Below are 15,684 nucleotides of genomic sequence, written 5' to 3'. Positions count from 1 at the left end.
CCCAAACAACCTAATTTATAAACAATTTTGTTGGCAAGATTAGATACATTAACATCATAAGACACATATCTGTTTCAAAATATCTTTCATATTTGATAAAAATCCACTAGACTGTCCAATCAAATGGAAACATCTACTTGTTTATTGCAGAATCCAGCCAACCAGTATCATGTGAATTTGGCAGTCCACAGAAACAATTTGACACATTTAAAAAAAAAACAACCCTTAGTGCTACATAGAAGTGTGTATATTTAAGCAATTTCCCAGCACAAAAAATAATAACTATCATTAATTAGGAGTTCCTATTTAAGAAGCATTTACTGAGCACAGCAAAACAGGATGCCATATCAATTTGGCCAAATATTTTTTTTTTCAGCACAGGGGTATCATCATTATCACCATTTATTTATATAGCGCCACTGATTCCGCAGCGCTGTATGATTTTTACAATCTATATATTGCAAATTTTAGAATAGAAATGTGCCTTTTACCTTCTGTGCCCTGTGTGTCAGATTTTATACTGAGACAGAAAAAGGGTGGAGCTTATCAATGCCATCTGCAGCAACACCATGGAGCATTGTGTCTATATTTAAGTACTGAATGAGGTCATTACCGACACTCAGCTACTCCACAGGAGCATAAAGACCCAGGATCTAGTTTAGCCATTCTGCTGTGATTGTGGGATGAGAACCAATAACTAAAACGCAAACAGCCCCCCATTAGGGTCGTGGACCTACAATGGATGGAGATTGGCTGTCAACTACATTCACCATAGTTCAGGTTTTCCCAAACCCAGTATTCCCCAACAGTGCAGGTTTTCCGGATCACATGTGACATAATTAGGACCACCTGTGGATCTGTTACAATCTGTCAGTCAGTAATGAATACACCTGTGCTCCAGCAAGGAGATATAGAAAACCTGCACTGGTGGGGAGCCCTGAGGACTGGGTTTGGGAAACCCTGCCATAGATACATTTGCTAACCTGAGGCTCTCTAGATGTGGTTCTCAACTCCAGTCCTCAGGACCCCTAACAGTGCATGCTTTCCAGGTGACAAGGGAAATAATTATACCACCTGTGGATCTGCTGGAATGTATCAGTCAGTAATGAATACACCTGTGCTTAAGCAAGGAGTCCTGAGGACTGGAGTTGAGAAACACTGTACTAGTGTATGTGAGAACCTACTACCTTGTTACACAAGACCTTAATGAGGATCAGACAAGTGCTTTGTGGAAATAAGCAAAAGTTCAACTCAGAGTGAGGGATCCATATGTTCAAATAGTCAGTATTTTGAGCACACACATCCTAATCAAATTAAATGGGCAAATATATTTCCACTAAAGAGGCACAAAAAATGCCCTACATGTGACTACCATGTTTGCTGTCTGGTCAGATAACCCCTGTGAAATGTACCTTGCACTGCAGCCATGCACCAAGCCCAGCAAGGTGGTACTTTTTTTTTATTTTGCAAAGACTGCTGTTGTTTTTATGTAACATGTCCCCCCTCAAAGAAATGGTTAATTGCTTCAAACAAACAGCAAGAAAGTATCCTGATGTAATTCTGTATTGATTGAACACAGCTGGAGTTTCTCACATCAAACAACATCTGACTGGTGCTGTGACAGCGACATTTCAGCTCTGTAAGGCTGCAACAGTCTCTGAACTCACTGACCCCGATCTCCACCTTTCAGGACAGGATGTTTCATTTCTAAAATTAATTGCACACCACGGGGTTATTGTTACTGTTTATTTTTAAGTGGCTGCATTTAACAATCTGTAAATGAATCTATTGTTTTAAACGTGTAGCAAGAAATAATGGCAAAAGCACGGAGACCACACAAGCCCATCAGGCTGTGCATTAGCTCTGTGCAGGAACTGAAAGCAGAAGAGGTCGTTTATGTTCGTGCAAAACCAGCTTCGGTAATGCCATCATCATCAATGCCATGCAACTAGATGATTTCAATGTAGTAGCTTAGGAGCAGGGCCCTCTCACCCATGTGTCTGTCAATATTACCCAGTATTGCTTTATTACAGTGTTTGTCCCCAACTGTAAAGAGCTACGTAATATATATATATATATATTGATGACAGATATACTCCAAGTACGACTAGCTAAAGGGCATGGGTGTGCAGAGTAAGGTGGCAGCGTCTGTGGAGAAGCAGACGTTTGCACAAGCTGAGGGAAGTAGATGGGTGGAGGGGGGGGGGGGCATTCTTTGCAAATTATGTTTTTTTTTGGAGCAGTGCGGAAACGCAATCTTCTTCTGAGAGGTGGTAACTAAAATGTGACAAAGGGGTAGAGAGGACATCATTTTAGGAACATTCCTTACTATGCAAAGAGCCATTTGTGATCATTCCCACTCTGCAGAAGGACTGACATTTTGCACCAACTCAGACCTAGTTGTCTTCAGGTCTCATCCTATACTTTTGATCGGATTCATTTTGTGCTATTTAATAAGACCCCAAAAAAATCCCTCTGTAGTTTTAATGTCCCCTCACTCATGATTACTTTAAGTTTAAGCTGTTCGGATAAACTGAGCAGTATTTTAGGGGGAAAAAAGACGGCAACGCTTCTTTTATTGAAAGGGGTGGTACTAAAGCGGGGGGGTTGAGCTTCGATGCATTGTTTTACACATTGCGACTCTAAAGTTTTCTGCCTCTCCACACACATAGGTGAACTTCTAGTTTGTGTAGGCGTCACCTGAGACTTGAGCGTAGACACGCACCTTGAAACGCGTTGGTTCTTGCTGCTCCTTCAGTCAGTGACAGGCTAGGGCAAGGTGCGGAGCTGCAGAATGATGTGTATGATCACATGATCACAGAGCCAACTTCAATCTTGCAAAAGAACCCACTGATGAAGCCACAACTGGTGGTGAAATGCATTTGAAACACAGTCCACAGACCACTACGGACACGTATGTATCTTATATTATATTTTTAATTTTGTTTTTAGTATTTACTACTTAAGATGTTTAACTTCTATTCTTCCCCTATATGCTTCTACCCAATTGCTGCAACGTCCATTATTTATTGATTTACACATACACATTTCCACAAAACATACTGTACCCATTTTATCCACCCATAGCACTGCACCTTAAATCATACCTCAAGTACATCTGGCTAAGTGCCCATTGCTTCTCCACCCTGACCCTTATCCCCAATCTATCCTGCACATTCTTCAACGTTTTTTTTCCACATTATAATTAATTCTTCATTTATTTTTATTTTTTTTCATTTTTCTATTTGTTCCCATTCTATTATTTAATTGTCTATATATATTATATTTGTTTGTTTATTTATTTGTTTCAGTAGTTCACATTTTTTATTTCCTTAATTTCTTACCAATTCTGTTTATTTTCTACCCAAATGATCCCAGTTATTGTCTATTCGCATCATAAGCAACAACCACCACACCCCACCTGCTCTACCTGGTATCTGCTCTACAAGATAAGAAGCAGCAGGGGAGCGGAGAGGGAAGCCAGACAATCATTTACATACTCAAGAGCCCCAATTTAAATTACCAGAATGTCCAGTGCTTGGAGCAAGGGTACTGCAGGGAGAATACATTTTAAAAAAACGTAGTGACTTTGTCACTCAGACCAATGTTATTACGGTTGCTTTAACCTTCATACTCTAGGCCACCATTTTGGATCTGCCGTTGAAGGAAACGAAGTCTGCCCATCCCTCTTCCAAAGAAGCAGTATGAGCTTCTGGCTTCAGATAATGTAGAATATAAAACACATGCTGCCTGTATAAAACATATACCAATAACATTCACACACATATATAACTTTTCTTACCTAGATAGAATTATGTTTTGTTTTAAACTATTTTGATTTATCTGTTTTTATTATCCATTCACATTTTCTGCGCAGCAATTCCACATAGATTTACTATCTCTTTAAATAGTGGTTTATGTACTTTTTAAGCATGCATCAGATACTCATTTATATTCGTACAAATCATTATCTCCTTTTCAATATCTCTCTGGAGGGCACACAGTATGTCAGCCAGCCATATAAAGGTGAAGGAGGTGGGGTGGAGGAAGCAAGGAGGTGAAGGATTTGAAGTAGATGGTACACATAGGAGACCGAGCTCATTGGGGCATTCCAAAGTCTCCATGCTCACTACATCATGTGCCATGTGACTGTGGCTGCCATGGTAGACCATGACACTACAATATTATAAATCATTAATAGCAACCTGAAGAAACAAAAACAAGGAAAAATGGTATATAAACAACAATATTTTTCTAGCCCCACACAATGATTTATGCTGAAAAGGACACCTTGTTTTTTGCTTGGGATTACTTCTTTAAGTAATATATATATCCTCCTAACATGTCTGTCCACACTAGCGGGTCAGGGGCACATGACTATGGCTGGGGTGTGGCCACACCCCCAGAGGGCTGCTTAGCATTGTAAAGCTACCCATTACATACCTCCCTTCCCCCAACATTGCCACCTGTGGGATAAACTTGTCCTTGAGCGGGACAGGGACCTAAAATCAGGACTGTCTCACTGAAATCAGGACATTTGGAAGGCATGATACATTTATTCCTACCCACGCATAGCAAAGTTGGAATAGGATCACTCTCTTTGGGCTGAACAGTGGAGTTGGCCCATATGCGACTAACTTAAAAGAAGCTGGCTGCAGGGTCCTTCAATGACAGGAAGTCTGCTGTGTATAGGCAAAAAAATTGTATTTCAGATAAGTTCCAAAACCCCAAATATATATGAATGTTATTAGTGTGTCTCTTAACTCTAAGTGGCCCTTCAATATGTCATTGTCGTTGCGTTTTCACTTACCAGGCATGATTCTTGTGACATGCCAGCCTAGCACTGTCACACACACACACACACACCCACACCCACACACACACACGTGTCCCATCAAAGAGGTTTAGAGGATACATACATGTACTAATCTGCAGTAATCGAGTGGAATTCTTCAGCAGACAGCAATGCTACCTCACTGGTAATCTTTCAAAACAGACACAATCCTTATCTCTTTACTCCAACACCAGATATCCTGACATCTCCAGACTAAAATAATCCATGCTTTATATTTACTATTGTGTCCCTTCCCATGTTGTTTCTCTTTGTTTAATCAATAGTTTCTTCACAGCCCCACGTTTGCACATCTGCAGAAATGTTTCCACTTTTCATTGTGATTTTGATATTCCAAACAGAAAACACGTGGAGTATGCTCTCAGCATAGCTCTCCCATGGGGTATACAAAAGGAGATACAAAATCATTGTGGGGTTGTTTAGATTACAATGGACCAGAGAAGCGCATTGGATACAGGATGTATGTAGTCACCAGAGAAGACCATTATTGCATGTACAAATTTTGCTAGCTGACTTAACATAAATACCATAATTACATAATTCATGCATGTGAGTGATAAGTGTCACAGCTTGTAGTTTCTACAAAAAGGAAGTAATAATTATTACAAGCAGCTCTGTGGTTAGGGGTGCTGACATCTAAAAACTTACTAAAACCTCCAGTTCCTTGTAAACTTGGATAAGACACTTTTTTGTGTTCATGTGTCCCAGACACTAAAAACTAAACTGTATATTCTACTGGGGAGGGAAATTTGTCTGAACAATTCTGTGTCACACTATTGCACCTTACTTCAGATGCGATTTCAATAGCGATTTTACCAACGACAAAGTCCCGATGAGCATGCAGCTTTAGGTGTACACACCTACACGAATGACCTTCAGATCTGTGATCTTCGTCTCTCATAACCATGTGCTGAAAAGATCGTGACTCTGTACACTCTACAAATATCAGTCTACACTGCTAGTCGTGAGTGCACACATACTTGCGCATTTGCCCGACATCGTTCCATCGTTTGTAGTGATTTTTAGGAAGTTTTTAAAACCAAATCAACAGATGCGATATGTTTTGGTATGATAAACGTGATTGTGGGAGGGTACACACTAATGCGATATTTGACCAAACAGCCATTTATCGTGTGATCTGCATCAGTCTGTACCTAGATTTACACAAAGCAAACCATTCCATATAATTATTTTTCCCCCAGAATGATGTGCTTATTTTATTTTTGGTGCCTGGAAATTGCTTGTCTGTTTTTTTGTGTTAATTTGCAACCTTAACAGTGTTAATTGTCAGTAAGGAGCAAACACACAGCTATCAAAACATAAAGGAAACCTTATGCACGTAAAAATCTCAGCTACGCGGATAGTCCTTAATGTACGAAACTTGTAAAGAAAACTGATAAAGACCTAACAATACCTGTGAATAGATATAGTAGAGCAAGAGTATGTTTATGCCAAGCAAAGTAACAGTTTAGATAATTATAAAAAGCCACAAACTATCTTTAATACTGTATTTGTTAATGGATTAGTAATGTCTGCCCATTCCTGCTATTTTAGCTATTTAGTCTCCATATGCTTTTAGAAGAAAAACAGTAAGAAACTTATTAGCAGAATCCAAAGAATCCAGGAAGAGAAAAGAATAACTTGGGTTAGACACAGTGGTATCCCGGTGGAATTGACAGCCAACAATAAAATTGTGCAATAGCAAGCAGCTCAGACAATCAACAGGGAATAACTGTATTGGAAAATATTTGTGTTCGCACAAACAAATCAATCTAAGTGAATCCACTGCCACGGCTGGCTATTACTGACAACTATCTACTATGATTCTGATATGAGGTTACAGAAGTAGAGAAGTGACGGGGAATGAATAGCTCCTTACATTATCAGCATAAATCTACACTATGACCTGATGGGGCTACATTCAGCAGGTTCTGAGCAGTAAATTTGCAATAAAAGGTTTTTAATATTGCAAGTCCTCCACCTAAAACGCATGCAACAGCTAATGTGATACAGGCAGGGCTGTCTTTCCCATTGGGCACAATGGGCAGGTGCCCGGGGGCCCTGCAGCCATGGGGGGCCCGTCGGAGGCAGCACAAAAAAAAAAAAAACCTGAAAAAAAAAAAAAAAAAAAAGAAAAGACCAGGGAGGGAGCCAGATCGCCAGCTGACCGCAAGGTAAGTGTTTTCTTTTTTTCAGGTTTTTTTTTTATTTTGTGCTGCCTCCGACAGGCCCCCTTGGGCTGCAGGGTCCATATACATATATATATATATGCACTGCTTTGCCCGGGGGCCCAAAATATTGTTATGAGGGCCCTGGATACAGGCATTTTTCTACCCTGAAAAAACAAAATCTAAAAGTACAAAACATTTTTTTTTTTACCAAATTGGAAATTAAATTGTGTAAATCCAAGATCAAAGCGGACAGCAGAGAACAAGGTTTTGATTACTCACCGAAAGTTTGAATGCACATCTGTATGAGTTCCTCCAAAGTGGCTACTTTGATGAGCTGTCCCAGAGGCATCATCATTCGAATGGGAGTGACCTGGGGAAGTTTAGGATGTGAGGTGCAATGGATGATTTGCTTTAACTCCAGGGCAAGTCTGGGAATAGTGGAACAGCCATGAGCAGGTCTACTGAGGAAGGAAGAAAGACAGCAACTTACAATCACAGTAACAGTTAGACACATATCATTGGACAAAGCATGGAAATGTCAGGATCTATACAGCCCGTTGCTGCAGATACAAGAAACCCGCCCTCTTCCTATCCCTCCTCCCATGTCAGACACAGCACAGTATTCTTACTTCTCTTCATAGGAAATAATTTTTTTCTTAAAATGGCATAGATATGGGTTTTTTTAACATTTTTTTTGTACAGGAATCCGACTCTACCAACCTGTATTACATCTGATTACAAACATGTCAGTTGTCTTCTTACACGTTAGTCTGTAAGAAATGTAAACTCTGAATGAATAGTGCAACAATCCCCACCCAAAGTATGAATCACCAAACAAACATGCAGCTCAAGGTAACCTCACTAGATTTCTAAGGAAAATATTTTAACCACATTGTAAATGTTCTCAGAAATAGTGTCAAACATAGGTATGCCATTTATCATTGCCATCCCCAAATATCATGTGCATTTCTGATAAACAACCTCTATTACAGACAATACTCTCCTTAGGGTATTCCAATCTGAAAGTTGGGACTGAGAATTTTTAAGTACGTCCACTGTGCAATAATGCAGGCAGATGCCTGGTCCTAACTTTACTACAAGGTCAGGATGTTCAGGGCAAACACACTGCAATCCACAGATACTTTATGAAATCAAATTAATATTTATTCTCGAGTAATTAAAATTTTTATTTCATATACCAGAACACTCTTTTTTGTATCTTTTGTCATTTTGGTGAATTATCATTAAAAATGGACATGGGGATTAAGGGGTCTATTTAATAAGTCGTGAACCGTAAACACCGGCAAAAGGTTCTCAAACCATTTTTTGTTATTTATCAAAGGGTTAACGTCAGAGAGATCATAGCTTGCTCTGGCATTAATCTAATTATCTGGAGGTAACAGCTGTCCCTACAGACCTCTATGGGGACAGCAGCATTTGTTAATTTAATAAGCTTTTTGCATCAAAATAACACCATTTCATTGTCAATGAGATCCGGCTGAAGCCTCCCCGGCTTCACTGGAACCCTCTCGGGGAAAGCACTATGCCCAAAGCACTTTCTCCATTCGCCGACAGCATAAAGGAAACACTTTGATTAAGAGGGAGGCCAGCATCGGCATAGTAAATTGTGATGGTGCAGATGGCCAAAACTCAGGTGGCTATGCAATGAATAGCACCAAGTGCTGTTGTCTCTGATAATGCCAAGACTCTGGGGCTGTGCAGTGCAGGCATCCCCCTTCCCCAATCTTGTAGCTGTGCAGACACCCCCCCCCCCCCAAATCTGGTGGCTGTGCAGTGCAGACACCCCCTTCCCCAATCTGGTAGCTGTGCAGTGCAGACCCCCCCCCCCCAAATCTGGTGGCTGTGTAGTGCAGACACATCCGCCCCCAAATCTGTTGGGTGTGCAGTGCAGACACCCCCTCCCCCCAAATCTGGTGACTGTACAGTGCAGACACCCCCCTTCCCCCAAATCTGGTGGCTGTGCAGACCACTCAAATCTCTGGCAGTTTTGCAGATCCCTGATTATCTTATAGCCATGTAGACCCCAGATCTCTTGTGGCAGCAGGATCGGGGATCTGTGCACTTTTTTCTGTTTGAAGTGACATGAAGCCGCTTAATTGTACCTCTCTCTATTGACCTTACTCCTGTGTCTGGAAGCAGTTTAAACCACTAAACAGCTCACAATACTGACTGATGAATGGCTGGTGTTATCCACCAGTCAAGAGTGCTGGGGGTTGTCCAGTGGCAGTTTCTAGGCACAGAAGTAAAGTAGAAATACTGCATACCAAAGGATGGATGGAAAAGCCCATGTGAGACAGGGCCAGCTTCATGTTTAAGGCCAGTGGAAGTATCTAATGCTGAGCTACATGGGTTCCAAAGGGTGTGGCGGGTAACGGGCACAGAATGGAGGGCCCAGGAAGCTAGAGCAGCATCACTGGGCCCTACAGCTAAATTGGGGTAGAGCGTTGAGGCTTTTGCTGCACCTGAAAAGTCTATATATCAGCCCTCCTATTCTTGTGGTAAGTAGACCTAAGTACTGGTGACTAGTCTATAACAGACCCACATATGGAGCCATTCCAATGACAACACAAAGTAAACCTACATGGTGGCTAATATACAATGCAGATCTCTATACTTGTAGCTAAAATACAATTTGAATCAGACGTAAACAACCTATGAGTCTCCAGCGGTTGTGGAATATGTAATGTTAAGCGGTTATGTAGAGGTAACCAGTAAGACCTATTGCATCACATCACATTACTGTCAATACCATGTAGTTTAACCATTTCAAAAACCAAACAAATAGGTACATTGTGAGTGAATATTCCCTATAAAGTAATTATACCCCCACCTGTCCAACTGTGAAACTAGTTGGTTGGTAAAAATCAAGAAAATTAACCATTAAAAATCATTGTTTGACAAAGTAAAAGACCACTAAACCCCCAAACTGAAAAATTCCTCTAGCAATAAAGGGAAATACTTTGTTGAGTGTTACATACCTCACAACTGTCCCATTTTAGTTCAAATTAGTGGACCCCAAAAGAGATGGGGTTTCTGTAAAAATGGGCAGAGCTTCATTATAAGGGGAGTGTGGCTGGGCACATTAGGCACATTTTGGGTGAAATGGGCACCTCATATAGGTGAAAAAGCTGAGAAGCTGCTGTGACATCACTGTCTGCTAGTTTAATTAGTCACTGTCAGTCTCGGTCCGCTAGTTTAGTTAGATAAGTATATTCCCTCTGTTATGAGCGTTTTGTCTCTATCCAATAACGATTGTCGAATCTCGATTTGTGTTTCCAACGCACAAAGATTTATTCTCAAAAAGTAGCAGTATATATATATTAGCGAAATAATAATAAGTACAGCCGTTACTTATTGCAGGCGCTCTGGATCCAGTGAACAGTCATTCAGTCCTGAAGTCTGTGGTCTAGGTGACTGAACTCTGGATGAGGAGCTGCTGCTTATATGCAAACAGAGATACAGTAAAACAATGCAAAGGTGTGGCTTGCTTCTATTGGTCCAGGCATCAGGAGGGTCCAGGGGGTTGCAGATCATAGGCTAGTTTAAGCTCAGGAATCCAAAGGAGGGGGTCATCTCTCCAAGGGATGAGCTCTGATCTTCCCGCCAAGATTTCTCATCATAATAGTCCATAATTCCTTAACATTAATAACTTGCGTATGCACTCTGCGATTCCTTCGCAGAGTGAACCGGACAGTTGCAAATGTGAAGAGGATTAGTATGGTACCACACATGACTAGATTCCTTCAACGTGTACCATGTGTTTTACTGATATGCCTAGAACTTATAATATTACATATAAATACTACTATATTTCGACATAAATGACTATGTGTTGCAACTACCATTAATGTGTACTATTTTACAAGTGTGCGTGTTTGTGTAAATGTATGTAAAATACTAAATACTGTTGTTGCCACGTGTTGCAGCTGCGCGCGCCCTTCCACGCCGTAGCGTACCGTACGCATCTTTTCAAACAAAGACAACAAAGTTTGCTCGATTTTAATTGAAATGACTTTATCCAATATGCTGACTTCGACACCTCCTACATGACAACCTGCTGCAGGGAAGTGAAACAGAGCATGGTGCACACAACTAGCAATATATAAACACTTCAGTTATTTAATGTATATTATTGAACCTGATAGTTCACAGCCTTTGAGATATATCAATATCCTCCCAACAGTCCTAAATTGAGTTGACTGTCTCACTATCCTGTGGTTGCCATGTTTGTCCAGATTGGGGATGCACCTATGTTTTGCACAGCAATTTCCTTTCTTGGAGGGAGGTTACCCTCTTAGTGCTTCAGAAGCTCTAGACATGCTCCCAGGGTGTGGTCAAGCCCATTGTGACAGACACACCCTCAACATGATGTGCTCACGCCCCCTTTCTTAAGTAGGCGTGGTCATGTCCTGCTTTAGAAATTTGAAATGGGAGGTATGCAATATCAATTAGTGGCTTTACTTACTTATAAGGAAATGTTCTACCATTGGTTTTATAATTTGGCCACTAGGATCACTGTCTCCTTATTGAAGTACTATGGCAGCTCCCATCTATATTAACACATGGAAATCTGCTGCTTAATTATGTCCTCTCTGTAAGAGTATCCTATGCCCACATGTTTTGATGAAGCATAAATACTACCTAAAAATTAAGTATACTTTCCCTTTAAAGGATATATTTCCCACTTGAGAAGTAATTAACTACATATGAGTGGATCTCCTGTTAGAGGAAGTCTCTATTAAAAGCCATTTGGTCACATTGAAACAAAAGAAGCAGAAGATGCAGTTCCACAGAACTAATGTTTTCACTGTAATATCCCATTATTTAACCTTTTCATACAATTTCCAGAGAAACATGTCTGCGGGTGTCTGCAGGGCATGTGTGTTTATTCTTAATGGTTAAGTCAATACTTTGGCAATCATGAGACTTCCATTGAAATACTTAAAAAAAAAGAAAAAAAAGGTATATAAAATACAAAAAAAAGTTATATACACACAGGTGCAGGATCAAATCTTTTAAAACAGAGAAGGAGCTATGTATTAATATAGGCTAACATGCATTATGTGGTAACCTGTATCAATCAGCATTTAGCTTTCATTGTCTAGTGCAAGGCAGACTAATAAATTCAGTGTATGATGGTTGTTAAGGGTTCAAATCTGCATCTATGTAAATAAACTAGAGGGTTGCTTATAATTGGCAATTAGGAGAAGTGCCAACATATGTGTAGTCTCTATATAGTAATTCAGAAAGTTGTGAGTTCTTCTCTTTTCATGACATTTATAAACCACTCACTCCTATTTGTGTTGTTCAACTAACAGTGCAGATAGATCAATGTTGGCTGCTGCTTCAGGGAGGACATGAAGATGTGCTCCCCACCAAAACCACTGTTAGCACTCTCCAGGAACAAGGTCCAGTACAAGCCATAAGAAGTGGCTTGGACTTATCCAAGAATCTATAGGATATGATCGTGGCATAACAATGTCACTAAATGCGAATGGAATCACACCTTCTACAGATCCCGGATCGGAGACCGTTCTAAGAGTATATTGTACCTAGGGATAAATACAGCACAAGATTTGTGTTCTCTAATAAAAGGTTTCATATTTTTTAACTTTATAAACTGTGCTGTGATACCATATGCTGCCACTTGATGTCTTGTTGCATTAAATAATGATATGACCAAAAATGTCTTAATTATGTTTCATAAAAGCACATAACAACACACCTCTGTTTGCAGGATCCAGCAAGTAGCAGAGTATCACTTCCTTGTCGGTGACCTGAAGAATTAATCATGAGCAGGAAGTCTGATTAAAGGATCCAGTAAGTCTGTATAACAGAGTGACATTGTTTCTTAGCCTATTGTACAGAAAGCTTGGCTGCTGTTACCTCATTAAATCATCAAAATCCCTGCGTACACTGGTAAATAAATAGTAATATATTGTGCAAATTTTGCTGTATCCACAACCCAGTCACCAGGGGCTGACTGGCCTGAGGGGCATTTGACCCCCAGGCCAGTCTCTTAGTGGACTACCTTGGGCTGGGTCATTGGGCTACCTGGATTTTGTTTCCTTTCAAATGTCTCTAATAGGCTGCTGAGCAGAGTATCCCTGTAATAAGTTAGCAGTAAGGTGCATCTGATCACCAATTCCTGTGCAACACACTGTGTGCACTTATCAACATTGTTATCCTACCCCACTGCAATTATTCCAGTGATGAAAAACACCTAGGTTCGTTTAAGCCCAAATGTCTTTACATATAAAAAAGCTCACACTGCAATGTAATTCTCATCTCTGTAATAGTGTGTGCTACTCATTTCAGTACCGAGAGTCTTAGCAAAGTAGGAGAACACCTTTTTCTTAAATATTTTACATTCATTTTGTTTGAGAGAGTTTAGAGAGCATTGGATCACAAGCAACATATGAGTTTCCTCTCTTTAAAACAAGAGGACTCCTGTCTTCATATGACAGCCATATTAGGGCCACTGCTATCCAGAATCTAACAGTGTCACATGAGTGGTCCATTGACAACTATGATACAGGTTGAAATAAAACCAGGATTTAAATAATGTGACAAGGCAGAAGCTTCAATCTGGAACCTTTAGGTAATTTGACTGTAATTCTGGTGATCCTCTTTGTAACTAACTTGTCTGTTCGGTCACACAGTCATAGACACTTTGCTCCTGTCTGGTTTGCCTGGCACTGTTTTATAGGTGCGTGTGCCCAAATAGGCACTAGCTTTATACATGCTCCCAATAAAGCACACCTAGAGATATAAATGTGCAAGTGTGAGTCATTATATTGTGCAATTTAGACATTTAACCTCAGGACAGGGTTGTGATGATGATGCTTTAGTTGCCGTATTTTTTCTTCCTAGATGTACTAAAGAAGAGATGACATCCTGGGATCTCCCAACAACACTTGATGATTTGAATCCTTTATTTCATAATGTAGTCCTCTTTTCAGAGAATGTCATTTAGAGAAGGAAATAAAGCAGTACAAGTTTATATGACTCACAGTCTTCAACAACCTTTGTTTTCTACCACTGATGAATCCATACAAATGGGCTGTTCTCTTCTTTCCAAGGAGGAGCGCACTCCTAGAAGAAGGGTAAATGTATCAAGCTGCGAGTTTCTGGCGGATTTGAAAAGTGGAGATGTTGCCTATAGCAACCAAACAGATTCCAGCTGTCATTTTGTGGAATGCACTAAATAAATTATAACGAGAATCTGATTGGTTGCTATAGGCAACATCTCCACTTTTCAAACCCGCCGGAAACTAGCAGCTTGATACATTTACCCCCAGCTCTCTATTGTAGAACTATAGTCACGTTGTGAAATATTGTTCACAGAAGATGGAAAACTCCAATGCCTGGCTTGAATCACAGAGGTCATACTAGGTAAACATAATTCATGTCCAATGAATAAAGATTAATTTCATTTTTCAGTCAATGCCTACATCTCCTATGGTGAAACAAATTTCTCTACTGCTGCTATCCTGGACATTGGATTTGCAGTAAATTAAAGCTTTGGTCTGCATTATATTACATTTTCTTCTATCCCTACTTCAAGTTCTTGTCATCTTTCTGCCTTGGCTCTAAAAACATAAAAGCAGATGATTTTTCTCTGTCATCTTATTGCAATGACTTCAAATTCCAGACAGATTTCACTTACATAATTGATCCTTGCGATTTACCAAAAATATCAAATTGAAAGTCCCTGTGATATATGCTCCACAGCTCATTTATCCCCTGCGTCTTTTCTACTCAAATTACCTTCTTCTTTGCAAATACTCAATGTCTTCCATGTTGAAAATCTCTGGTCATAAATCGTCACAGCTTCTACAGTAGTACACCAAAATCTATGGCTGCAAGACGGCAAAAGCATCCAATGTTCACGCGCCTCTTTTCATCAAGCCATTCTATTTAAAGCACTCTCTCAAACCTACCAAAGGGCTTCTGGCTGCTACCCAAACATGGGGAGGGGGATACGATAGCTAAGGCTAAGTACACACTGGAGAATTTTCCGACCAATCTGTTATCTACAACAATTGTACCTACGACTGTAGGTCCGATTGGTCGAGCGATTCATGCGTACACACTACACATGATTTACCTTCAGATCTGTGCTCTTCATCTGGTCCTATAGTGGTTTATAGAGAATGACAGCACAATATGCATTCATTCATACCGGTCACACTGATTAACCGGCTGAAAAGACCATGACTCTGTAAACACTATGGAGATTGTGATCGTGAGTGCGTACACACTGCAGGATGGGAAGGTGATTGGAATGAGCTTATTAAATAGTACGACCAAGAAAATGAAACGACAATCAGCACTTTGAAACACTGTCGTTCATTGTGTAATAATACACACTAACGCGATATGTGGCCGAACGGTCGTTTATTGGGTGATTGGCCTGATAATCAGCTGAAAAACTTCCAGTGTGTACCTAGCTTAACCCGTCTTTTCGTTAGCACCACCATCGGCACTTTTCTCCTGTTCTCTGCGACTTCCGCTTGTCAGCAGCTGCCTAGTGGAACTGGCTGCAGACCACGACCTCTGGGTCCCTCTTAGCAAAGTCTTTTACTCTATAATAGGTGTTCCTAGTACAAACCCAGGGCTCCTATTAGACTTCACACC

At 40.3% G+C, this 15,684-nt stretch overlaps 1 protein-coding gene across 3 annotated transcripts in view; it reads right to left on the bottom strand.

Moving 5' to 3' along the window:
- Positions 1 to 15,684, bottom strand: part of RASGRP1 (RAS guanyl releasing protein 1) — a 154,731-nt gene that overhangs the window by 17,249 nt on the left and 121,798 nt on the right. For 2 of the 3 annotated variants that reach the window (XM_075192817.1, XM_075192815.1), the window contains exon 2: positions 7,303 to 7,484. In XM_075192817.1, the coding sequence (XP_075048918.1) occupies positions 7,303 to 7,378 (76 nt within the window). In that variant the 5' untranslated portion in view covers positions 7,379 to 7,484. The remainder of the gene's footprint in view (positions 1 to 7,302; positions 7,485 to 15,684) is intronic. The other variant, XM_075192816.1, reaches the window with a different exon arrangement.

Source organism: Mixophyes fleayi, chromosome 12 (genome assembly GCF_038048845.1).
Source record: "Mixophyes fleayi isolate aMixFle1 chromosome 12, aMixFle1.hap1, whole genome shotgun sequence".
Lineage (NCBI taxonomy): Eukaryota > Metazoa > Chordata > Amphibia > Anura > Limnodynastidae > Mixophyes > Mixophyes fleayi.
The sequence above is the reverse complement of the archived record's forward strand: the minus strand, read 5'-3'. Positions and strand labels throughout refer to the sequence as shown.